We start from the raw sequence: 26,629 nt of genomic DNA on the forward strand, positions 1-26,629 counted from the left end.
ACACAAATTCAAAACCAAACTAACATTTTAATTGATTAAACATTTCTACACTTTCAAACTCACATAATGTTCAACTTTCCCCCACTGCTCTCTCTGCCTGTTACCATGGTAACACTCCAAAGAACACCTAACCGAACACACAGGTGAAAAGTTCATCACAAAATGTTGCAAGCCAAACCAGCAAGGGTGTTTGACTTCTCAATATACCAGCGTATCCTGTGCAATGTTCCTTTCAATGACTTTTTCTCAACCATTACCATTTCTCCTTTTAAAAAACAGTACCATGCACCCTAGTTTTCAATGTTGAATTTTCAGAAACCACCAATCATTTCTTTTTTTTCAAGTACCCTGAATCTCATCTACATTTTGTTCTATTCTCCTACTTTTCAATCTGCCAATTCATTTCCAGAGCCCATCTGAGTACAACCAGATCTCCCTTCAAAATGCTTAGAGTGTGGATTGTAGGACACAGCTATATTTTCTGGATGGAAAGGTATGCAGCAAATAGATGCTTTCTCAACCTTGATTTGTCAAATGTGGATATTATGTGGATTGGCCAGAGAGGATTGAGATGTCACCAATTGATGCCATTGGTAAAATCCTTTTTGCATCTCCCACACCCTGACCTCATAATTGTGCACTGTGGTGGCAATGACCTAGGCACTTTGACTGGGGTAGGTCTGGAAATGCTTTTAAAGGACACCTTTGGGCAATTGATGTCACTTTTTCCACAAACTGCCTTTGTATATTCTAATGTATGCCAAAGGCAAAAATGGAACTGGTCCAACCAATATTGTCCACAGATTTAGAAAGCAAGGAAACATGTGAATAAGTCTGTTTCTGCTTTCCTCAGAGACTATGGTATGGGTTCTATGTACCACAACAACTTGCGTTACAACATGCAAGGCATTTATAGATGAGACTGTGTACATTTCACAGATGAGGGGAACAGAGTCTTCCTCCTGAACTTTAGACTCTGTATCAGTTTACTTGTAGGTACAAAAACACTCAATGAACACAACAGCTCTTTTTAGAGCCAACCAACATCTAAACACTCAAACTTGTGATTTAACTGTATTTTTTTTCTTTGTTTTGCCGACGTTCGCGCACCGTGCGCGTACGGGTGCGGGCATGGTGCGCACACATCGCGATTTTTTCAAACAAATAAAAAAACATTTTTTGCCCTTTGAGGTCCTTCAGGGACCCCCTGAGAAGGCCTAGGGGGTCAGGGAGTCTCTACCCTGCCGCCTTTTCACGTTCTCCACTTTTGTTTTTGGTTCTCTTCTGCCTCGGAGTCAAAAAATGGCGGCCAACACTTCCTGGTTTCCACCGATTGGAATGTTGACAAACGTCTAACAGCAAATCAGAATTCCGCTTGCGCACACCCGATACGTGCACTGTGCGCGCACGGTGCGTGCGCCTAGATATATGTATTTTTTATTTTGATTTTCTCAGGAAGTGCTGAAGGGATTTACACCATTTAAGCAAAAGCATGATCTGCAAATCAGACTCTACCATTTTGCCAAATTTCTTGTAAATCCGTTCAGCAGTTCGGGCTGTAGCCGTGTCTAATCGTCCTATGGAAAATAACATGGGGAAAACAGGTTTTGGTACCGCTTTTTTTCTCGAACCCCACTTGACAAATCCCCCCAAAATGTTCAGGGAAGGAGCGGAGCAGAGCGGGCCATCTTCTTTGAGAAATTCACGAAGATTCATCAACCGGCGCCAAAGTTATTCCCAATACAATGTTACGGATTTCCTATGGAAACTAAGTCCTAACTGGCGACCGCCAGTAGATAACATATATATGTATATATATATATATATATATATATATATATATATATATATATATATATATATATATATATATATATATATATATATATGATTGCACAAATCCAGTATCGTTCCACATGTATTCATTTTTTTATTTAAAAAACCAAAGTGCTCCATGCTCCCAAAACCAGGCAGATGGATTTTGGCAAAAAGCCTTCCTCTGGGGCCTTCAAGTTACATTGTATACAGTATCTATTTAAAGGGAAACTTCCCTCCGTTTTCCACCATCACTCGACAACATTGAACATCAGAACTTTTCTGAATTTTTATTCCAGTGAAGTACCATTTGTCAGAAACCTCATGTTCAAAATGCAACGGGCTAAAAATATTATACATTACACTTATTCAAATATACATTTCTTTATATAAAATACACATTTGTATAATATTTTTCTTTTTTCATTATTTACTGGGTAAAGTACCCCATTTTTACTTTTGGTCCCCAACTATTCTATAAAAAAAAATATTTTCCAAATAGTTCTCAAGAAGTAAAAGTGTTTTTATTTCTACTAAAACATCAATTTGAAAACTGAGTTTTGAAAAATCTATACACTTTAGAATCCATGTTCAATAATTTTCAAAACATCTCAATAACAACACAACTCAAAGAATATTCATTATCTCTGGTAAAATCCAGCTAATACACAAATACTTTTAGTTCAAAGTTTGAACAATGTTGTTTTTGATAGTATCATTTGTATTCCCACATACAATGTAAGTGAATATAGGAAAATGTACAAAGAAGTGGCAGAAAAAGTGCAAAGAAGCTGTGCAAACAAAAGTTTGCCAGAAAGTGCCAACAAAAGCAAAAAAAGGGAGAGGGAAAAGTGGAGGATGAGGGAGGAAGGGGTATTGAGGAGTACTGCTATGAGGTAACTGTGCACAAAGATGCAAAGAGGAATATAGAGAGATACACAGAAAGTTGTTTTAAAAAAATCATCATATCTTCCTTGTTCCGAGATTTTCCAGTTCTCCCGAAATTATTTTTCCCTTTTATCCCTATTAAAAGCTTGTTACTTTTTTTCAGCTAATAAAGTCACAAGATGTCATAAAGCAGCATAATTTATTGGTATTGTTTTGCAGCAAAATTAACTAAAGTGCAGTCCTGTGATTAAATTCACACTTACTATAAAGCTGTCAAAGAATCTCAGACTTCATAAAGGGAAAATTAATCTATTCAGCAGTCATATTTTCTATAAATCTATAAAAAATATAAATAATTGGAATCAGCTACAAATCGAGAATATTAGATTAATTTAAGGGTTCAAAAGAAGAATATACATGATTCACTGTCCCCATCATAAGACCTATAGATGTAAGTTAAGAAGGAAGAGTGGAATCAGTTCCATTGAGACATGTCCACATAAAAATCCCCACAGCAATAAAAATCAGAGGTGCACATAGAATTCAGCATCTGTGTTTAAACCCCGGGAGATCTCAATTCCTAAAGTGAGTATCCATCTGGATTTCTATCTTCTTGACGCCAATTCACAATCCCCTTCTCTAGGCTTAATTCCTATATGCTGTATCCCGTAATAACAAAGTGTCTCTTTGTTTCCTCCGTGTCCTCCCCAAATTTGTTTCATAAACACTTAACTGTAGCCATGATTAGCAATTTATCATAGTTGTTGGAGTATATGTATTTTCAATGTTTTCACTGTTCTCCTAATGTACGTTTTGCCACAGTCACATTCTAAAACATACACCACATGATTTGTTTCACAGTGGATCCATTCGGTGATCTTCTTCAAACTTCCATCAGATGTCTTAAATGATATGGTGTTGCTATCAATTTGACATGGCTTACATTTTTGACATTTATTGAAAATTGTTTTTTTAGACAATTTTTCAATTCACTTCTATGATTTACAAAGTGGTTCTGGACCAACATTTCTCCTAATAAGGCTGTCTTTTTATATGCCATATTTGGATGGTCGGAAATCTTGTCTTTTAAATATTTGTTGTTTTTAAGAATATTCCAATCGATGTTTACATTTTTTTTATTTTCCACATCTGTTTAATTAAAATCCATTATATATCTTTTGGTGTTTTCTTTTTCTGTCTTTTCAGAAATTTTTGGAAGCAATAGTTCATCTCTTACTCTCAATCTTACTAAAGCATCTTCAAGTACATTAGTTAGATATCCTCGTTATTTGAATCTTCGGGAAAATCTCTTGTACTTGTGATTCAAATATATATCACCTACTGGCCATCGCTAGTACCTAGTTACAGGTAGGACCATGTTTCCATAGGAAAGGCGTTTTTTTTGACTTGCCAACATCTTTGGTGCCAGTTGACAAATCTTCACAAAATTTTCCCCAATGCCCCGGTGATTCTTGTCGCTCATGGAAAGCTTCTGGGCTATCTGTCAAGCAAGGTCCAAGAAAAGGGTGGTCAAAATAAGTTCATATCCGTTGTTAGTTCCCATAGAGATTTTAATTGCGACTACAGGCCGAACCGTAGGATGGAATTACACCAAAATTGTCAGGCAGCTCTTGGTCCATAAAATAAAATGTGGTTATTTTGTGTAAATCGGTTCAGTAGTTTTTGAAAATGAAAAAAACCAAGGATATATAGTGACGGGGATCCTCCAAGGATCCGATAGTCCATGTGATTGGCTGCACAAACTTTAGTCAGGAAGTGTTGGAAGCCATCTTGGGAATCGGCTTCAGCCGAGTCCCAAAAAAAGCTAAAAAAAAGAGAAATGGACAGGGTCAGAATACCCTGACCCCGAGGCCTCTGGGGGGCTCCTGCCAAAACATAATTAAAAAAAGAAGTGGCCACCTGCTATTTTCTACTATTTAGCCCCCTTGTGGGCCGGTTCCCGTGGGCATGCTGTATTTATAAATGGATGGAGGTGCACAGGCCCCCTCCTGGGCTCATTTGAGCAATGGGAACCACCACCTCCCCAGGGCATTATTTATAGATAAGTGCGAACTGCACCTACATTGAGGATGAAAAGGTGGTGTACTGGCGCTCACAGCTGCTCTACGCCCAGCTTCCTTGAAGAGTTCCTTCAAAATCTTCAAGACGCAGTCCTAGGACTTTATGAGCTGGATATGGACCTCTGTAACGTCCTCTGCAGCCTGCAACACATATTCTCACCGGTCATCCTGCACAGCAAGAGTGTCTATGGCTACTTTTTGTGCTAAGCACTGGTGCCCCAGCCCTGACAAGCAGCCACCACTCCCAGAACCACCAAGAGTTGCTTCACAAGACTGAGTAAAGCTGCTGCCTAGAGGAAATGTGGCTATTGCAAGTGGGTGACCAGAAAGTGGCAGCATGCCGGCCGCTGGGAGGGAAGCCCCAGCGGGGCTATGAGCACCAAACGTGTAGACCCAGAAGCAGTGGCAGTTTCAGTAGAGGCCATAGAAGCCCCCTAACAAGCCTGTCATACTTCAGCTACCTAACTGCACATGTGCCAATCCCTGGACGAGATCTGGGAGGTGGCCACGCCATGCCTGCTGGCCAGCTTCCCCAGCAACCATGTCCAGGACATCTCATGTAAGGCCGGTCTGGCTGCTGATTAGTGCCAGGCACAGCACATCCTGTGGGTCAACCTGGAACGATTGGTGGTGCGCATCTTCTGTTTTCCTGTGGCCGGCCTTCAGCACCACAAGCGGGGGGTTTTAGACCGCACCAAACTGCTCTTTACCAACCGTCCACCAAACCCTTCCTCATGGCCCTGGCATCCAAAGATAGCTCTCGACCAACTGTTCTTTTTTTTTGCCCCGACCTCACTGTTCTGTATCAGTAGAGGTGACTTTTGCACTAAATGTATCATCAGCCCACAGCCCCTTTGTTCCAGCTGATCTGCTATCTTCCTAGTGCAAGGTAATCATCAATTGCCCCACACTAAGGGGATGAGGACCTTTAAGGTAAATGTGAGTGACAGGGGTGGAAGCTCGTGGACAATTTGTTTTCCTACAGTTGAGCCCGTGTGAACTTTTGTGTCTAAGAACAATGTTACTCCTTAGGATTGAGAGCAGCAACAGGCAGAATAAAGGTCAGAAATAAGCAGAAAAAGGCCTAATAAAGGTCAAAAACAAGCAGAAAGGGGCAAACTAAAAGTCAGATAGGAGCAGAAAGAGACAGAATAAAAGTCAGAAGGGAGCAGAAAGAGACAATTTAAAGGTGAGAAATGAGCAGAAAGAGGCAAAAAAAGGTCCCCAATGAGCAAAAAGAGGCAAAATGAAGGTGATAAACAAGCAGAAAGAGAAAGAATACAGGTCAGACGTTAACAGAAACAGGCAAAATAGAGGTCAGAAATGAGCAGCAAGAGGCAGAATAAAGGTCAGCAATGAGCTGAAACAGGCAGAAGACAGGTCAGAAGGCTGCAGAAAGCACTGCATAAAGGAAAGAAACAATCAGATAGAGGCAAAATAGAGGTCAGAAACAACAGCTACAAGAGGCAGAAGGAAGTCAGAAAAGAGCAGAAAGAAGCAAAATAAAGGTTAGGAGTGAGCAGAAAGAAGCAAATTGATGGGCAGAACAAGCACAAAAAGGCAAAACAGAAAGTAGGAGCGAGCAAAGAAGAAGCAGAAAAACTAGCAGAGTAGGCACAAAACCAACGGCAGCAGAGGGTAGTGGATTGCAGGCATGCTAGAGAGGAGGACCGTCACAGGGGGAGCTGGCATGAGGAACTGCTCACGTGTGGCCCCTTACTTTTTTTTTACCATGCACCCACTGACAGACCAATGCCTACACTCACATATTCATAGACCCACTCACACACTCATGAACCCACTCACAGACCTACTCAGAGACTTAAAAACCCACTGACAGACACACTCAGACACTCATGAACCCACTCACAGATGAATTCTCAGACCCACTTGAGAGACTCAGACACACACACACACAGACTGCCTTGGATGCTCACACACCCACTCAGACACTCATGTTCCCATTTACAGGCCCACTGAGAGACTCATTCACCCCATGACAGATCTACTCAGCGGCTCATGGACTCATTAAATGACCCACTCAGACACTCACTCACCCACTTACCGACCCACTCAGAGACTCACATGAGTACTCACAGACCCACTTAGACACTCATGCACTCACTCATTCACTCACTCAGAGACTCATATATTAACTCACAGATCTTCAAAGACACTCATACACCCACTCACAGACCCACTCAGTCACTCAGGCACCCACACACAGAGCCCCTCAGATACTCATGCACCCACTCACAGAGCCACACAGGCACTAGTACACAAACTTACACAGCCATGTACACACCCATACAGTCACTCAAAAACTCACTCACAGTTGCATACAGCCACTCCCACACCCACAAACCCAATACAAAAACCCACTCAGAGACCCATAAAGCCACTCATACACTCACTCACCTACCTATACAGCCATTCACGCACCCAATTTCAAAGGTTACACGTTAATGTTAGAAAATAAAAATAATTTAAAGGTTCAAATTTGCTAAAAAAATCAAAGGTTACAGGGAAGGTATTATTAGGAAATAGAATTAAAAAAACTTAGAAATTACCCGAAAAAACACAAAGGTTACAGGGATGTTATAGTTTGGCTTAGTTGGAACTTACAGGTCATTTTGCTTTAATGAACTTGGTGAAGAAAGGACCTGTGGTGGGATCTCAGGCTTCGATTTCTGGCTAAGTAATGGGAGTATGCTTATGAGAAATAATATATTAACATAGCTTTTGTCTTATGAAAAGTGTGATTGTCATTGTGGGAGTGCAAAATTCACATAGTTTGGCTTTGCTTAATTATGTAAAATGTTTGCATAATAAGGTGAAATTGCATGAAATACAAATCCATCATTTAGCATTATATTTAGCCCACACACGTCCTTTGGTAAATTGTGACGCAAGGATGCATTTTGCACATAATAATAGTGCAAAAACAAAAAGCACTGTGAACAACAGCCACTCACATTCTGTTGTCTGTGTGCTTTTGTAGTAAATGTGAACCATAAATTTGCTGGTGTGCAGGGGAAACTGTAACTGTAACATGAAATTCTCGAAAATAAATTAAATACTTCACAGTCATTACAGTTTCATTCAAGCACTTCATATTTTACTCCTGACTGACTCTTGTTTAAGTTTTTTTCAAGGATTTTTCGAAATGTTTGCAAGTGATTTTGTAACTTTTCAACATGTTACTCCAGGAGTGAAAGCACGCTGCTAGCTGTTATTGGCTTACTAGGTGCTTCAGTGATATTGAGATTGGCCTCCCACAGCACATTTATTTGCTAGCTTGGAGATGGATAAATAGTTTCTCTCAGCTGAGTTTGCAGTTTACTTTGCACTTTGGTTAGGCTTACTAATTGCGTCCTGTCATCCCGTTGTTCTCTGCTAAGAAACTTACAGCCTGATTCATGAAGTGAAATTGCGCCCGCAATCGCTGCGAAAACGCAAATGCGGGCGCAATTTCCGTAATCGGCATTCAACAACAAAATAGCGAATTCGCTAACACATATTTGCGAAGTCGCTAATATAATCGCAGAATCCCTGCTCCTGAGCATTAGCGAATCGGAAATTGCGACACACCACGGAATCTGCGAAAATAATAGCGAATTCGCAATAGAAAATCGCTATCGGCATTCAAGAACAATCGCAATTTGCGAAAAACCCAAAAATCGCTATTTGCACGGCGCAAAATAAGGACAACTCAAAGCAGGTGGTAACCATGAAAGGCATTGAAAAAAATTTTCAAATAACCGTTGACCTATCACCAACAGGGCCAGGCCTGACCAATCACACATAAGGACATTCAACAGCAGCATTAGGCTTTCCACAATGCCAGGGATGTACATGGTGGTGAGGCGGCGAAGGCTACAGCGAGCAGCACGGAGGAGACGCATGAGGCAGGCAAGGATTTACCGGCTGCGGGTCACCTTGCTGGGCCAAACCAGAGAACAGATTTATGCGAAATACAGGCTGAATGGGGAAATGATCACCTGGCTGATACAAGAACTCGACCCCATCATGCAGCACCCAACAAGGCGAAACAATTCTGTGCCCACACATGTGCAGGTATTGTGCAGCCTGCACCTCCTGGCCTCCGGCAGTTTCCAGGGCATAGTAGCCGCTGCTGGGGGGATATCCCAGCCCACCATGTCACGCTGCCTCCACACTTTTGTTGACGCCATGCTCAGCCAGCTCCACCGGTACATCACATTTCCCACGAGCCAACAGGAATTGGACCTCACTAAACTACAATTTTATAATGTTGCCCATTTACCCCATGTCCTCGGCTGCATAGACTGTACCCACGTCGCCATCTGCCCACCAGCTGGCACGGAGTATATGTACCGCAACAGAAAGTGCTACCACTCCCTCAACATACAGATGGTCTGCAATGCCAAGAGCATCATCACTGACATTGTGGCCCAGTACCCAGGGAGTACCCATGACTCCTTCATCTTCAGGCACAGCGGACTCCACACACGACTGATCAGGGGAGAGTTTGGGGAAGGACACCTACTTGGTAAGTACACTTTGCCGACAATGTCACATTGCTATGAAGTAACTGCGCTGCACAGGCAATCAACATCTGCTCCTCTCATTCAGGTGACAGTGGCTACGCCCTACGGGAATACCTCCTGACCCCTTACCTCAACCCTGCCACACCTCAGCAACGGCGCTACAATGTTGCGCACATCCGGACAAGGAACTGTATTGAAAGGACATTTGGCCTGCTCAAGAGCAGGTTCCGTATACTGCACAAGACAGGTGGGGCCATGTATTACAGTCCTGCAGCGTGCTGCCGCATTGTGGCTGTCTGTGCAATGCTTCATAACATTGCTACCAAGCGGCGGATACCAGTTGACATCTCAGGCAGTGAATCTGAGGGGGACGACCGGCCACCAGCAAATGCGCCCCATGCACGCGGGGAGAACCCAGCTGAAGGCCACAGACGTCGCAACCACATCACAGATAACTATTTCTAGCCCACCCCCTTCCCCCACCCCACATATCACAATTGCATGCTAAATATAATGATAACACAAGGCAAATGTATGCTTCAAAATAAATGTATTTCTTTGATTCACAACAGAAAAGGGACATGGAAATAACTATTTACAAAAAAAAGTACAGTATTCCAGCATACTGCATGTTATTTTGCTTGGCAGGCTTATCCTCAGCCTGTGTCCCTGACACAATGTCAATGCTGCTTCCTGCGCACATTTCCCAGCCGCCTTTGTGGCTCCTCATCCTCCTCCTGGGCAGATGGACCAGGCGTAGCCCTGGTGCTGCGCCTAGGTGGGGGGGCCTGCGTGGCAGAGTTGCTACTCACGCTGGAGGCAGCCTCACTCCCATCGTCTCCCCCAACGACAGCCGGTACCACAGGTTGGAGCAGTGGGACCACGGCGGTGGTCAGGTGCTCCAGCACTCTGGTGATCTCTTCGCAGCACTGGACCAGCTGGTGCTGCTGGGTCATTGAGCGTCGGGAGAGCTGTGTGGTGGCATTGGCTGCCACATAATTGGAACGACTATAGGTTGCCATCTGGCTCACCAGATGGTGGTGGCGCCTGCGTGCAGCACTGCGCTGCTTCCCCAGCGCAGCAGTGTTTGCCTCCATAGCCACCGCCATGCGCTCAATGGCCGCCGTCATGCGGTCAACCCGCTGGCCCACTCCTGCCACATTGCGGCCGATCTTCTGCAGCTGGAGCTGGATGGCTCCTTGCTGCTGCGACTGCCTCTGGTGGAGACGGAGCATTCGCCTCTCCACGGACATACAGGCATGGAGATGCCCTTTGCCCCTCCTGCTCTTTTGCCGCTGTGCTGCGGATGTGGCCGGGCCAGATCTTGGAGGACGAGCTGCAGGTGTTGTGGCAGCTGGCGTCGCAGGTGCGGCAGGCACTGGAGGCACATTGGTGGGGGGCCTGACCTTGGCTGGCGGTGGTCCTGCAGATTTTGCTGCTGGTAAGGTGGTGGGCCTGGCTGCTGGTGTTGCCGCAGCGGCAGGGGATGGTGGCAGGGTGGCGGGTAGGGATGCCTCCTCCTGGGCCTCCTCGACGATCACCAGCCTCTCACTATCACTGCTATCGTCTGCACCTGTGAGGGTAAGTGGATACTCATTAGGTGCATGTGACTGTCAGACGTGCAGATGTTACATGCATGCTGGGTGACATTCCCTGGATGGCTGTGGATATGTGCGCTTAGGAACCTTTCAGGCCGCATAGTGGTACAACTAAATTGTGGACATACTACGGGGCAGATTTATGAAGGGCTTGCGCCACGTGTACGCCGCCGTTGCGTGACGCAACGGCACGGAAACGTGGCGCATCCCTGCGCCCTATTTACAACGTGACGCATCTAGGAGATGCGTCACGTTGTACAGCACTGCGCCATGAGGAGGCGTTCCTGCGCAGGGGGGGCGTTCCTGCGCAGGAACGTCTCCTGAAAGTGGCTGAGTGAAATCTGTAAGATGTCACTCAGTCACTTTCAGGGCAATGCTGCGTCAAAACCCTGCGCCTGCTTGAAGCAGGCGTAAGGCTTGAGGCAGCATTGAAAGAATAGGCCCCCCCCGAGCATTGCTGGAGCTGCGTCGCGCTTGCGACGCAACTCCAGCAATGCGCCACATTTCCGGCACAGATGCGTCACGCATCTGTGCCGTTTTGGCCCCATGGTGCGCCGCATCATAAATGCGGCGCACCATGGGTGGCGTAGCTGTGGCGCACTGTGGCGCATGTTAACTGGCGCATCCCTCGGGATGCGCCAGTTAACATAAATCTGCCCCTACGTCTCCCACAATGCACAACATAGGCATGATTAAGGGCCAATGAGTGAGCCTATTTGGGCAGGGACGGTCATAAGGGACAGGGTCGCAGTCGCATGCCACTTACCTTGGGTGTTGTGGGTTGGGCGGGAGGAGTCCAGGGTGGTCACACCAACACAGGCCTCCGTCTCAAGGGTGTCCTCAATCCTGTCCTCCAGGGGGGTGTTGGGTGGGACAGTCGGTCCACCACCGCCGGTGCCTGATGACTCTCCGAGACGCGCCGCCACCTTCTCCTTGGCACGCCCTCGGAGGTCGTACCAGCGCTTCTTTATCTCTTCCACCGACCTTGCCGCAACGCCAACTGCGTTCACGCTGGAGGCAATTCCGACCCAGATCCTCCTCTTCTCTTGTTCGGGGACCCTCCTTGAGTTTGCACCGAACAGCTGGGCGTGGTGGGCCACCACCCCTTCAATTAGATTCTCCAACTCCGACTCGGAGAATTTCAGCTTGCGCTTTCGGCTAGTGCTGTTGCTGGGGCCGGGCAGTGGTTCTTCAGCCATGGCGGGCGCAATTACTGCCGGGTCAGGAGTCGCTATCGGCGGTTTGGCGGCTGCTTTCCGTCGTGTCGAGTCGGATGTTTGCGTCACTGTGGTGTTTGCAGGTGGGATTTGGCAGCTTCCTGGTTGTGATGTCATCACGGTGCTCGGAATGCGTAATCCCGTATTTCCGGATCCCGCGATAATGCGACACGCAATCCCGATCGCACGGGATTGCGAGTCGCTATCCCGTGCGATCGGGATTGCGTGTCGCAATCCCGATCGCTGGTGGGCGGAAATTGCGATTTTTCTGCGTTTTTGGTAGGTCGCTAACGGCTTTTGCGCCCGCGTGCGAGTCGCTATTTTTTCCCTGAAAAATACATGAATGCCGTTTTGCGTTTTCTCAATAGCGAGTCGCTATTATTCGCTATTAGGGACACGCAAAACGGCCCGTACATGAATCAGGCTGATAATGAAGTCCCTGGCCACCATTGGCTTGGCGTCTAATGCTGGGTTAGTGCTAACTGTTCTAGCCATACTGATTACCTCAGACAGATACCTTTGGTTTTGCAGTTTGAGTAAGTGGCAATCTTAATGAGAAATCAAATATCGTTTTTAACAATATTTATTAACAATTAAGTATAAATGTATTGATCAATAACATGTGCACACAGGCATGTGCTGAAGTTTATCAAAGAACAACAAAGTAAAGCATAAAAAAGATCATTTATTATTAACCCATGCCTTTTATCTGTTTGTCTGTCTGCTATCCGTCATCTATCTTCAGTCATGACCGAGAGAACGACATCAAGGTGAGTCATTTGTGCACCCGTGGGACAGAAGGCTGGGTGGGTGACATGATACTTGGGTGCTCACCGTCAAACAGATGTCAATGAAGCAGTGCATATATGTAAAAAGCTGCCAATTGTTCTTCTATTACTTGTGTTTGTGTGGTCCAGCTGCTGGGGGTGGAATGTCAGCCATGTCATTCTATGATGTGGTAAAGTTCCAGGAAACTGTGGGTTCTGAGGTTGGTCGTTTGTTCAGGGAATTGGATCGTTGACCGGAAGGGTTGGCGGTACTTACTTCTTATAGAGAATAAATTATGTTGAAGACAATCGGTGGATGTGTCACTCATTTGAACTTGACATTGGAGACGATTGGGCCAGGAAGAGAGATTACCAACCCTAAATCTGAAAAAAACATATGCATAGATTGCATTAAATCTCATGAATAAGGATTCCATTACCTCAGTATTAACACCTTTCAGTCTGTGGAGATGAAGGAGTCTATGTACTCTGTAGTGGGAAGTTGCAGTGCCGGTTTGGTGTTCCAGTAGCTTGGATTCTTCTGGATGGAAACCAGTAACAGGGGCAGTGATCCAAGCAGAAACAGTGGTCTAAGGAGATGTGACCCCATTGAAATTTGCTTACAAATGATGAAGTCGATAGAATCTTTTGGGTAGAAGTCTGCTCGCTTAGAGAGAATTGGAGCAGAATTGGATTTCAGAGCAGTCGGATTGACGGAGTCACGTTGAAGTTAGAACGCATTTTGGAACCTAGACGGCAAACCTTGGTGGCCATCTTGAGAGAAGATGTACAGTGACAGCCATTTATGCATGTGGTGATGCTGCACCTTTATTTCCTCAATGTTGACACCTTTGACAGTTGCTGTGGTAGTAGACATCTAGAGTGGGAGCTGGTGTGCATGCGGTGTAGGATCACTCCTTCATCTTTGCAGTAAACATCTTTATCTCCTTAACGTGCTGGTTGATCGACTGATCTTGGCAGTTTGTGGTAGTTAACCTTTGATCCTTGTGGTGCACCTTGTGATGCACACACCCTCTTCTCTTCACTGCATTGGGGGATTATTAATTGTTGATTAGGAAACTAGTCGGTGTGTTAGTTTTTTCTCCTTCATATTTTTTTCCCTCTCTTCTTGTTACTTCTGAAGAGTGACACTGTGCTTTTTGGAATGTATTTTGGTGATTTCCACAGACTAGGTTGTGGTCTCTTCGGAATGTATAACCAAGGGGAACTTATGTACACCATGGTGCTATGCTTTTCTAAGCACAAGATAATGATGTATGTGTTCACCATTCATTGCTGTGATTACATTTAGTTACATAATATGTATGATAAGATTAATTGCCAACTGCGGTCCGTGCAGGGAAAAGCGGAGGGGCTGTGTGGCCGGGTGGCAGGGCCGGACTGACAATGCCGGGCACCGGGCAATCCCCCCGGTAGGCTGCCAGGGGTGGGGGCCGGTTTTCTAGCAGTAGACCGATTTTTGGTACGGCCGCAGCGTCACGTTAACCCCTGTTTTTACTGGCGCTATACCGGGCTTGCTGTCCCCTTACCTGCATTTAATTCAGGAAAACACACCGCCATTTGGTGGGTCCGGGTCCCGGGGCTGATTTCATTTGTGGCCGCCATCTTTGGTTGGGCTGAGTGTGTGTGTGTGCGGGCGCCATCTTGGAGCGTCCCGACGCTCGAGTGGATGTGGGAGACGCCTATTTAAAGTCGTCCTCTTCCGCGCAGCGGTATCGCGCAGCGGGACGCCGTCGCTTAGCCGGAGTCGTGCCAGAGTCCTGCCTGTCTGCGCCCGTCAGCGTCCCGGAGGCGTTCGAGGCGACGGGCAGGACGCGGCCATTCGGCTCGAGTTAGCCCGCATTTGTGAGCATCATGCTACACTACTCGGGTTCGGAACTTCGGTCTTGGCAGTACATAAATGGTCTCTGCCGGACGGTTTTTCCTGCTCGCCACAAGGGCAAGCATTGCTGCCCTGAGTGTGGCTGGCGCCCGCAGAAACATCTTGGCGATGCGCCACAGAAGGCGGCGGCTAGCGCTAAACATCTGGGCCTACTGCTCAACACTAGATCTCTTGGCCGGCACGCCCTGGATATTTATGATTTGTTAGAGTCAGAAAAACCCCTGTTCCTAATGCTCACCGAGACGTGGCTTGGCGAGGCGTCCAACCCAGATATTGCCACTGCTATCCCGCCCGAGTATAACATCTTCAGGCAGGATAGGCCGAAGGGGCGTGGAGGTGGGGTGGCATTAATAGTCAACAAAATGGCCACCTGTACCATCATCCCATCGGACGCGATCAAGGATTGCGAATCCCTTGCTTTCGCCATTGTCTTTTCACCACACCAATCGATGAAGGGTCTCCTAGTCTATCGGCCGCCGGGGCCCACGGGCTCTTTTTATGAAGAGTTCCAGTCGGTGACCTCTTCTTTGTTACTTACATCAGAGCATTGCATTGTCGCCGGGGATTTCAACGTCCATATGGACGTGGAAACGGATGCCGATGCGATGAAAATTTTGGAGGCCACAGCCCCTATGGGCCTGGTTCCCTATCATGTTGGGCCGACCCATGAGAAGGGACATACCCTTGATTGGACCTTCTCTACGACCCCTATTGAGATGTTGGCCCCCACCCAGGTGCTTTGGTCTGACCACAGGCTGGTGAAATTTTATTTCTCAGTAGCTGGGAAGCCTTCCGGTGTCCCTCGGCAGACTTCCGTGGGATTCAGGGCACTTCACCGGATTACTCCGGAATTGTTGGCACAGTCCTGCGCCGATCACCCCTGTGCTTTAACGGGGAACTTAGAGGAGGATGTGGAGCGTTTACAGGTCTGGCTCTCAGAGAGGCTTAATGATCTTGCTCCTCTGAGACCTCTCCGCAAACCCGAAAAAGGTGCTTCTGCCCCTTGGTTTACGGAAGCATTGGCGGCCTCTCGTCGGCAATGCAAGGTAGCGGAAAGAGCATGGCGCGTGAAATACGACGCGACGGCGAAACTCACCTACAGGTCTCTGGCGAAAGCGTACCATCGGAACATCCTCGCGGAGAAGAAGGCTTATTTTGCTAGAAAAATTGAAGCCGCTTCCAACTCCTGTAAGGAGCTTTTCGCCATTGTGCGGGAGTTTACAACCTCTCGCGCAGCACCTACCCAGACCCCCCCTCCTGCGCCTTGGGTCAGGGCGATTGCGGACTTCTTCACCTCTAAGATCCAGCGGATCCAGGACTCCTTCCTTGTGCTGGAGCCTGAGGTGCCAGGTCGGGCGGAGAATGCCGCTGTTACCCGACCGAACGCCGGGGTGGCCCTGGCAGCGTTTCCTCCTCTCTCGCTGTCAGCTTCATTTGACCTGATGGCGGGACTAAAGTCAGGTTCCCCTCGGGATGCCTGCCCCGCAAAATTTCTGGCTAAAATGGCAGCGGTCATTAATCCACTCGTGAACCCCCTGTTGAACTGTTCTCTTGCACAGGGTGCGGTTCCCCAGTCCTGGAAGCAGGCAATGATTATTCCCCTGCTAAAAAAGCCTGGTCTGGATGTGGAGGTGTTAGCGAATTATAGACCTATCTCGCTCCTGCCGGCTTTTGCGAAGGTCATTGAAAAACACGTGCATAAGGTGCTTGCCGATTACCTGGAGTCCCACGACCTACTGCACCCTACCCAGTCGGGTTTCCGCGCCAATCTTAGCACCGAAACAGCCCTCCTGGAAGTCTCGGAGGCGATAAAGGAGGTGCTGGATTCGGGTGGGAGAGCGATGCTGGTGATGCTAGACCTGTCGGCGGCTTTTGACACCGTCCCTCATGAGGGTCTGCTTGCTAGACTCTCAGAGATCGGTCTTCGAGGGACAGTGCTCCAGTGGTTTCGATCTTTCCTGGCAGGCCGTCGACAAACAGTCTGGGCTTCTGCTTGCTCCGCCGAGATGTCGCCATTGGGTGTCGGAGTTCCTCAGGGCTCTGTCCTGAGCCCAACTCTATTTAATATCTTCATGACCCCTCTGGCGGCTCTGGCGGAGTCCTTCGGGGCCCAGATCGTTTCTTACGCAGATGACACCCAGCTCCTCTTCACCTGTGAGAGGGGTGCGGATTTCGATGGAGGTAGGATCCAGGGTTGCCTTGAGGCTGTGTTTCAGTGGTTCCATCATAACAGCCTCAAGTGCAACTCGGATAAATCCGAGGTCCTCTTTTTTGGGTGCAGTGCGGACCCGGATTGGAAAGAGTGGTGGCCTGAGAACATGTTTCCACCAGCAAGTTCGTCCCAGGTAGCTAAAAACCTTGGGATTAAGATCGACAATGGCCTCACTCTACGCTCGCAGGTAATCGGTCCCACTGGCAACTGCTTTGGCTTACTCCGGATGCTTCGCAAGTTCCTTCCCTTGTCATCGGAAGAACACAGGAAGATCACGGTGCAGGCGATTATAGGCTCGAGAATAGACTATTCCAACGTCCTCTATCTCGGCCTGCCAGAATACCTGCTTCAACGATTACAGGTTGTTCAGAATTCGGCAGCACGTGCTATCTTTGGACTATCTCGCCGTGCCCGAGCCTCGGGCCTCTTGGAGGCTCTGCACTGGCTTCCCGTCCGGAAGCGGATAGTTTTCAAAACTCTCACCCTGGCACACAAAGCCTTGCACACCTCCGGAGCAAAATATCTTCAGAAAAGGCTGTCCTTTTACCTTCCTGCTAGGTCTCTTAGGTCTGAAGCCTTGTTTCTTGCTGTAGTGCCCCGTGTGAAGAGAGCTCGCATCGGTGGTCGCTCCTTTAAATTATTAGCGCCTCAGCTGTGGAACAAACTGCCTGTGTCCTTGCGCAGCACTCCTAACTTGCTGGCCTTTAGGAAGGGGCTTAAAACTTGGCTTTTTACTTCTTAGTTTCAGGTCCTATTAGGTTTCCTCTTTTTTCTGTTTCTGTTCATTTTTCCCTGTTGTGTTATGAGATTAGTGTGCAATTCAAAGCGTCGGGACACTCTTTCGAGTAGCCGCACGCTATACAAAAAACCCGTATAACATAACATAACATAACAAAAATCAGAATTCACTAAGCGTAGTCAGTCACTACTCTGCGTCTTTCCTCGCTCCGTGTGGGGATAAATAAAGCACAACTCTCGTGCAGTGGATTATCTCTTGCAAAAATCCATAAATAATGGAACTGTGCTGCGCACCATTCAATAGGGGGAGGGTCTCTACTGCCGCGCTGGTGGTGACATGCGCATAGTAGCTCGGTAATAAAACGTGCGCGTGCGTGACCCGTGAGCACAAGTCGAGAGGAGCTTTCCAAACTGTCTAAGACAAGTCTTTTTATTTATTTTTTATAAGTCGCAGAGAGGCACCCCATAATTCAATTATTTATAGCCCCTGCCTTATATACCCCCCCACCCCCCTGTTGCCTCCCGCCGGTCGGACTGCAATTTCAATCCTGCAGGGCCCGAGGAGGAGGAAGTCGGAGAGAGGAGTGAGCGAGCCATGGTGAACTTGAAGGTGGCCGACCGGGGCACTGCAATTTTTTCAGAAGCCTTCATCCGGAGTTGCAGGGTTGCCGTGCTGCGTCACCATCGACTGAGAGTGGTGAGCGTGAGAGGCCTTGGTGGCAGGATGGCAGCATAGGCAGCGACACTGACCTACTCCGTAATTTTGCTGTGGTGCTGCCGTGTGTGACAGTAGTACTTTGAAGTACTATCTCTCGACTCTCGCCAGAAGACAAAGCACTGACTCTGAGAACTGCTGACACGACTTCCCCTGCACAGCATACTATGAAGTCGCTTGACTCCACAAGGGGGGCTTGGGGGGGGGCAGCCGACCGTAGGGAGGTCCCCACCCCCGGGCTGATTGGGAGGGGCTAGTGGGGGGGGTTTCGGCAGAGCGCCAGCCTTGGGCTGGTTTTGGGCTGTTTTTGGGCTCCCTCGGTTCCTACTGAGGGAGCCCAGCTATATAATCCCCTGGCCCCGCCTCCCGGCCACCATTTTAGGTTGAATGACCTGGTGGCCGGGAGTTCATAGCTAATTTGAAAATTTTATTAGATAATTGTACACTTTTTGTGGTGTTATTCTTCGACATGTCTGGGGAGGATTACCGTGGATCGCCGAAGAAGTCGCGGAGGGAGGCGGTGAGTGAGAGGGGCCGCCCGCGCTCTAGGAGAGCGGCCCCTGGTACCGTGACGCAGGCGGGGGTGGAGACGGCTGCGCTGCGCGAGGCGGCAATGGAGGAGGGTGTGGTGCCGGCTCCCCTGGTGTCTGTGGGGCTGCCGGTGAGGTCGCTTTCGGTCCCCGCTGCCAGAGGCAAGCGGGCCGGTAAGCGCGGAGGCAGGAAGCGCTCGGCTTCTGCCTCCGTGTCGCATGACGCGGATATACTGAGGGGGGAGTTGGCGGTTGACGCGCATGCGCACGCTGTTATGCCCGGGCCTCGCGTTGGCGGTGAGGGTGTGTTGCCGGCTGTTGGGCCTGGTGTACAGTGTATAGACCTTGCGGATTTGGGGGCTCGAGGGGGTGGACAGGCTGTGACCCCGATTGTATGCGCAGGGGCTGGAGGTGATCGCTTCTCGACGCCGGTCCGTTTCTCTGGGGAGGTTGTGCATGTCGGTGATGTGGGTGGTAGTACAGTACAGACGGCTTTTGTGCCTTATAGCCCCCTGCTGTTTTCCCCCCCCTGCTTCATCCCGGGGGGAGGTGTTTTCTGTGCTCAGTGGTTCTGTGGGGGAGGGGGAGTGGGCGCAAATGGAAAGGAGGGCAGGGGCAGGTTTGTTAAGTGAACGGTCTGGTCGTGTTGGGTTGGGTGAGGCACAGGAGGCTGGCGAGGGGCTTGTTGGGCCTTCTGGGGGTGGTACTGTTGATGTTCTTTTGCAGGAGAGTGGTGATAGGCAGGTGGGTGTTAGATCTTGGGAGGGTTTGGATGTTTTTCCTTCCTGGTCAGAGGGGATTCGTGATGCGGGCAGGGCTGCTCCTGTCCAGGGCACTGATATGCTGAGTGGTTTTGGGGGCACTTTGAGTTTTCCGGGTTTGCCTGTTGGGGGCAGATCGCTTGGGAGGATGGAGCAGCCCCGCTCGGATATTCAGCAGGCAGGGCAGGGTGGAATGGCTTCGGGACCTGCGTCTAAGATTGTTCAGGAGTTGTTGAACTGGAGTAGTGGTGGTGAGGACGTGGAGCCTTCCCCTCCTCGGCGGGGGTTGTCGGTTCGGTCTAAGGGGTCTGTTTCTCGGGAGGTTGGTCAGGTGCAAATTCAGGATTCTGGTTTTTGTATGGCTAGTGGTGTGGATAGTTTTGGCCGTTCTGGTAGTAAGGGTCCCGGCACATCAGTTCAGCCTTTTTCTTTACAGGTCAGAGAGCGTCGTGGAGAGGCAGACTTGGTAGGGTGGAGTGCGGCCCAGTTGCACTGAGGAGAAGGGAGGGTGGAGCCTGGCGCGGCATACCCCGTACCGGCGAGGGACCCCGGCGCGGTCAACGTAAGCGGGTCAGGCGCGACCTCGTTGGCCCCAACGTCTTCCTTTCAGGATCTCGGCGCGGTCAGCAGAAGCAGGTCGGGCGCGTCCTCGCTGGCCCCAACTTCTCTTGCTACAGGTATCAGCGGGGTTGGCAGAAGCGGACCAGGTGCGTCCTCGCTGGCCCCATTGTCAGGTTCTTTGGATATCGGCGGGGTTGGCAGAAGCAGGACCGGCGCGTCCTCGCTGACCCCACATGTTTCTTCTCATCAACAAAGAGATTCATCGTTGGTTAAAGTGTATAAAACTGGTCAACGTTCGGGGGAGTACAGACGGGTCCAGTCGGCTCCCCCGCCTCAGGTGTCTGTACGGGCTGGTAAGGCCCAGGTTGGGTTCAGAAGTCCGCCAAAGGTGTTGGCCCCTCCTAGGTTGGAGGAATCGTTGGTTTTAGATTATGATGAGAAGAGCCCTGAGGAGGGCGAGATACGTGCTGAGGGTGCAAGGGGGGGGCTTTTTCACGCTTCTGATGTTGTTTTGCAGGCACCGGTGGTGGTGCGTCCGAGAACTACAGTCTCCAGACCAGCCCGGGAGAGCGGCCCCGCGGTGAGGGTTCCTCGGTCAGACGACGATGTTGAACAGATGGCGTGGAGAGCGAGGCCGGCTCAACTGCCTTTATTGAATCCAGGTGAGCTTGCTGGTCCACGGGACAAGCCGTTGATGGTTTCTGTTGGTACGGGGGGGATCCTCCTGCAGAGGGTGTGGATCTTAAGCTCCATAAAGGTCGTTATGTTAAGGATCAGGGAGTGGGCACGGGTGACGGGGGTGTGGGTTCTAAGGTGGATTCCGGGACTGTTACAGAGCCCATGGAGGTAGGTAAGGATCCCCCACAGAGCAAGGAGCTTAAAATAAAGAAATTGCCTTACATGGGCGTCACGAAACCGTTGGGCGCTCATTTAATGCTGTCCACTAAGGAGAGGATTTGGAAAGGGGAGTACGTGGAATTATTGAAGCTCTTACATAGGGAAGTTAGGTCTAAGGAGGGGTCTAAGGAGGAAGAGTACGAGTTGGCCAAGCGCCCTAAGGTTCCTTTGACCATCGAAAATTGGACTGCGGCATTTCTTATATATGCTAGCGTGTACTGTGAGAAATTCCCTGAGCGCTGTGTGGCCCTGTTTAAGTATATGGATGTGATTAGGAAGGCGCAAATTACTGGCAGTGGGTATGCCTGGTCACAGTACGATGAGGAATTCCGGGCTCGGATGGCTTGGGATCCTGAAGCGAAATGGGGGGAGTTAGATAATGACCTGTGGCAACACACTATGGGAGCTTCAGCGGGTGGTAAGACGATTTTCACAGCTAGTGGGTATCCATTACCTTCACGACCCTTTCAGGGTAAGCCCACTCGGGGAGGGGTGGGTGCAGCTGCGTCAGTTCAACTTGCCGATGGGACCTGTTGGGATTTTAACAGAGGATACTGCCCGAGAGAGTATTGCAAATTTAGATACGAATGCTCCCAATGTGGTAGAACGCACCCACTGTCCAGGTGTTGGGGGCCTCGGGTTACAAGGGGCAGGCAGTGGTCACAACAGTCAGCCAACGCCCCTGCTCCTGCTCAGCAGCCTCAACCTACCAGGGGAGGGAAAAACACTTCTGGAACTGGGCCCAAAGGCTCATACGCCAGTTAATCCTTTTCACTTGGCTGTGGCTCTGAAGGGTTATGGGAATGTTGAAGCTTCTAAGTTATTGTTGGATGGTTTTCAGGAGGGTTTTCGTCTTGGTTACACAGGGCCGCGGTTGCGGCGGTGGTCAAAGAATCTTTTGTCAGCCAATGAACATCCAGAGGTGGTACAAGACAAATTGGATAAGGAAGTGCGTGAGGGGAGGATGGCGGGTCCTTTTGATGATTGGCCTTTGGAAAATCTTATTGTCTCCCCAATTGGTGTGGTACCTAAAAAAGAGCCTGGGCAATTTCGTTTGATTCAACATTTGTCATGGCCGGAGGGCTCATCAGTTAACGATTTCATTGATGGTGAGGCCGCTTCCGTGTCTTATTCTTCAGTGGATGTGGCCATGGCCCTGGTTGTATCTGCCGGCACTGGTGCGGCAATGGCAAAGTGTGACATCAAATCTGCATTTCGTTTATTGCCTGTACATCCTGGGGATTGGGATCTTTTGGGGATTCAATTTCAAGGAAAGTGGTATGTTGATAAGGCTCTTCCAATGGGTTGTTCCATATCCTGTGCGCTATTTGAGACCTTTAGCACATTCCTCCAATGGTTTTTCACGGACACGTCAGGACACCAGCTTGTGACCCACTACCTGGATGATTTCTTTTTTGTAGGCGCTCCCAATTCCTCAGCATGCCTGAATGCTTTGCGAACATTTCAAACTCTGATGGAATTTTTAGGTGTGCCCTTGGCACCCGAAAAGACAATGGGCCCCTGCGCGACAATGTCTTTTTTGGGGATCGAAATTGATTCTACTGTTATGGAGGCACGCTTACCAGTGGATAAAAAAGCAAAGATGTTGGACCTCTTACATGTGATGTTGAACAAGGCAAAGGTGACAGTGAAGGAAGTTCAGGTGCTGCTGGGACATCTTAATTTTGCTTGTCGGGTGGTCAGGGCAGGTCGAACTTTTTGCAGGCGTTTGGGTAGAGCTCTGTCTGGTCAGTTTTTACCTCACCATCACGTCCGCTTGTCAGCAGGTGTTAAGGAGGATCTGCGGATGTGGGTAGCCTTTTTACACTCTTTCAATGGCATTCCTCTGTACAGGGAAGAGAATTGGATTTGGGACGTCCAAATTTTTCCAGATGCTGCAGGCAGTGATGGTTTCGGTCTTTACTGGCAGGGCAGATGGTGTGCTGAACAGTGGCCTGCTGCGTGGAAGAACGGAGGCAGGAGTATTGCCTTCCTTGAGCTTTTCCCTGTGGTGGTGGCATTGACTCTGTGGGGTCAGGAGCTTGCTCACAAAAAAGTGCTGTTTCGAATTGATAATAAGGCTGTAGTGGACATTATCAATCGGCAGTCGGCCAGGGATGCTCACATCTTGAAGCTCTTGCGAGTCTTTGTGTTGGGGTGCTTGACGTATGACATCAGTTTTAAGGCCTTCCACATTCCTGGAGTGGACAATGACATTGCGGATGCTTTGTCTCGTTCACAGTGGGAGAGATTCCATGGGCTAGCCTCGGAGGCGGACAGGACGCCGACCCGCATGCCAGAACATCTGTGGACTGTAGGCGAGACAGGGTTTTGCAGTTGGTGGTAGGTTCGCTTGCAGTTTCCACTAGGACAGCGTATGAGTTGGCCTGGAAGGAGTTTTTAGAATCTGGGGCCGACTGGCGCGCTCCGGGCTGGAGACGATCTGAAGATGTGGTACAGTTCATTCTTCACTTGATAGACAGGGGTCTGACACGTGTGACGATTGCTGGAAAATTGGCTGGTATTGCGTTCATGGGCAAATTACTGTGGGGCTATTCTCCTTCGGCAGGGGAGGTGGGTAAGGCGCATGCTGGAAGGTTGGTCTAGGGAGAGGGGTAGGGAACATATGGTTCGCCGACCTTTGTCTTGGCAGACGTTAGCCCGAGTTTTGCAGGTTTTGCCCTCAGTTTGTTTGAATGAGTTTGAGGTTTGTCTGTTTGCTGCTCTTATGGTTTGGATGTTTTTTGGTGCTTTCAGGGTTTCTGAGTTACTGGGGTCGAAAGTTACTCTTGGGGTGGGGTGGGAGAATGTTCGATTTTTGGAAACGGGGTTGCACGTCTGGTTGGCTCGGGCAAAAACTGATCAACACAGCAAAGGGAGGGGCATTTGGCTGGAAGCTTCTTACCCCAGACGTGTCCTTTGAGGTGGGCCAGGCGTTTGCGGGACTGTTCGGGGGCCGCCTTTGAGGGCCCTGTTTTCCGACATGTGGACGGTTCCAGGGTGACTGAGTACCAACTGCGCATGGTTTTGCGTAAAGCGCTGCGATTCATGGGCATGGATGAGACACAGTATGGTACGCATTCCTTCAGGATTGGGGCAGCAACAGAAGCTCATAACAGGGGTTGGTCGCAGCAAGACATTATGTCTTTGGGGCGTTGGTCCTCCAACTGTTTTAGGCGCTATGTGCGTACTGAACCTGTTGTGGCGCCTGCGGATGATAATTTTTCTTGAGTTTGATGCTGCTTTTCTTTTTCAGGTTCAGTGGCCGGCCCCCGTTCTACTGTCATGACGATCTGGATAGTGGGACATTCCTTCATTAGGCGCGCGGAAGATCAAGCTATCAGAAGCTATTTTGGTTCCACTCTTGGTTTTAATTCTCGTCTTTTTAATGTTGTATGGAAGGGGAAGGGAGGTATGATCTGGAGGGAGCTTATCCCGGCCTTGAATTCTTGGTTGGTGGGAGGTGTTTGTCCTGACGTGTTGCTCTTGCACCTTGGGGAGAATGACCTTTGTGGGGTGAAGGGAGTGGTTTTATTGAGAGCAATGAAGAAGGATCTTTCTCTTATTCATCAGCAATGGGCGGGTTGCCATGTTTTGTGGACAGAATTGGTCCCTAGAAGAACCTGGAGGGGTGCGATCAAACCTAGGGCGGTTGATAAGGCGCGACGGAAGTTGAATCTGGAGGTTTCCCGTTTTTGTAGAGACCTGGGTTTTGGGCGGGTGTCCCATAAGGACATCCGGTATGACAATGTGGAATTCTTTCGCGGCGATGGTGTTCACCTATCTCGTATAGGGATGGAATTATATCTATTGGAATTGCGAGAGGTGCTCTCCAGGTGTTTGAAGATTCAAAATTTCTTGGGTTGAGTTTCTGGTTCCTTGGTTGGTTGGTTTTGGGGGGCAGAAAGAGAGGAGGGTAATTCCTTTCCCCCTCTTTTCTGGGTGGCGGAAATTGGGCGTTCTTGGTCAGCTGGGACATGAAGGTTGTTGGGTTTTTGATAAAGTTGGGCTATGGCTGGAAAAGTTTAAATAGTTGTTTCGTGGGGTGGTTACAAGGTTTTGGGCAATGTAAGTTGTTGGTGGGTAAATTTTGCAATGTGATGTTTTGCGGTGGGTTGGGATGATATTTAAATGATTATCAGGTTTTGGTATTGTTTGAATTGTAATTATGTTGTGCTGGGTGGGGGCGGGGTTTGTGACGTGTTAGGGGCGGGCCTGATGTTTGGGGTTGTAAGGTAACATCTTATTTAGTGAGGACTAGTTTTGTGAGGCGGTTGCCAGGTTTGTATTGTTGTAAATATGCACCTGTTTCAATAAAAGCGGCCTTTTGCACACTTTCAATTTGGTCTGGTGTCTGCTCACCCCCCCTCACCCCTCCCTCCCAAGGGGGGCTTGGGGGGGGGGGGGGCAGCCGACCGTAGGGAGGTCCCCACCCCCGGGCTGATTGGGAGGGGCTAGTGGGGGGGGGGGTTTCGGCAGAGCGCCAGCCTTGGGCTGGTTTTGGGCTGTTTTTGGGCTCCCTCGGTTCCTACTGAGGGAGCCCAGCTATATAATCCCCTGGCCCCGCCTCCCGGCCACCATTTTAGGTTGAATGACCTGGTGGCCGGGAGTTCATAGCTAATTTGAAAATTTTCCCTCCCTCCCTCCCTCCATATTCTCGGTTAGCTCTTTCTCTTATTTTCCCCGGGTTTTTATTTATTTATTTATTTTCGTTATTTATTTGTTTTATCTCCATAATTTTGTTTTTTTTTGTCGGAACAGGTGGATATGGGGTAACTCAACATGTTGTTCATTGTCGCTTGGAACAGGTGCTGTGCGGAAATTGGGCGTTCTTGGTCAGCTGGGACATGAAGGTTGTTGAGTTTTTGATAAAGTTGGGCTATGGCTGGAAAAGTTTAAATAGTTGTTTCGTGGGGTGGTTACAAGGTTTTGGGCAATGTAAGTTGTTGGTGGGTAAATTTTGCAATGAGATGTTTTGCGGTGGGTTGGGATGATATTTAAATGATTATCAGGTTTTGGTATTGTTTGAATTGTAATTATGTTGTGCTGGGTGGGGGCGGGGTTTGTGACGTGTTAGGGGCGGGCCTGACGTTTGGGGTTGTAAGGTAACATCTTATTTAGTGAGGACTAATTTTGTGAGGCGGTTGCCAGGTTTGTTTTGTTGTAAATATGCACCTGTTTCAATAAAAGCGGCCTTTTGCACACTTTCAATTTGGTCTGGTGTCTGCTCACCCCCCCTCACCCCTCCCTCCCAAGTGATTGTAATCTTTTGTGGCATGACGGAGCCCATATAAACGCACTGATGCTGTCTGAGAAGTTAGGAGGAGAGCGAGTGATGGATATTTGCTGGTGAATTCCATTTGAGGCTCCAGGGTGAGTATGAGGGGTCATTTACATTTGCGATTAAAAATAACTGC

The 26,629-nt window shown here is 48.8% G+C and overlaps 1 protein-coding gene and 1 pseudogene across 1 annotated transcript; both read left to right on the top strand.

Annotated features, from left to right (window-relative positions):
• Window positions 1-2,571: 2,571 nt before the first annotated feature.
• Window positions 2,572-5,651, top strand: LOC147751213 (coiled-coil domain-containing protein 71L-like; annotated as a pseudogene).
• A 7,224-nt stretch (window positions 5,652-12,875) lies between these two features.
• Window positions 12,876-25,079, top strand: LOC147751214 (uncharacterized). The gene is made up of 3 exons (XM_086933173.1): window positions 12,876-12,898; window positions 20,571-20,977; window positions 24,469-25,079. Exons 1-3 carry the CDS (start codon window positions 12,876-12,878, stop codon window positions 25,077-25,079), a joined length of 1,041 nt encoding a protein of 346 aa, XP_086789299.1.
• The last annotated feature ends 1,550 nt before the right edge of the window (window positions 25,080-26,629 follow it).

Source organism: Lissotriton vulgaris, chromosome 1_1, assembly GCF_964263255.1.
Source record: "Lissotriton vulgaris chromosome 1_1, aLisVul1.2, whole genome shotgun sequence".
NCBI classification, from domain to species: domain Eukaryota; kingdom Metazoa; phylum Chordata; class Amphibia; order Caudata; family Salamandridae; genus Lissotriton; species Lissotriton vulgaris.

Coding starts and splice junctions, on each gene's coding strand:
- LOC147751214 (XM_086933173.1), top strand. CDS start 12,876: ATGACCGAGAGAACGACATCAAG. Junction 12,899..20,570: donor ACCGAGAGAACGACATCAAG/GTGAGTCATTTG, acceptor TCATCAACAAAG/AGATTCATCGTTGGTTAAAG. Junction 20,978..24,468: donor ACTGCCTTTATTGAATCCAG/GTGAGCTTGCTG, acceptor TTTCTTTTTCAG/GTTCAGTGGCCGGCCCCCGT.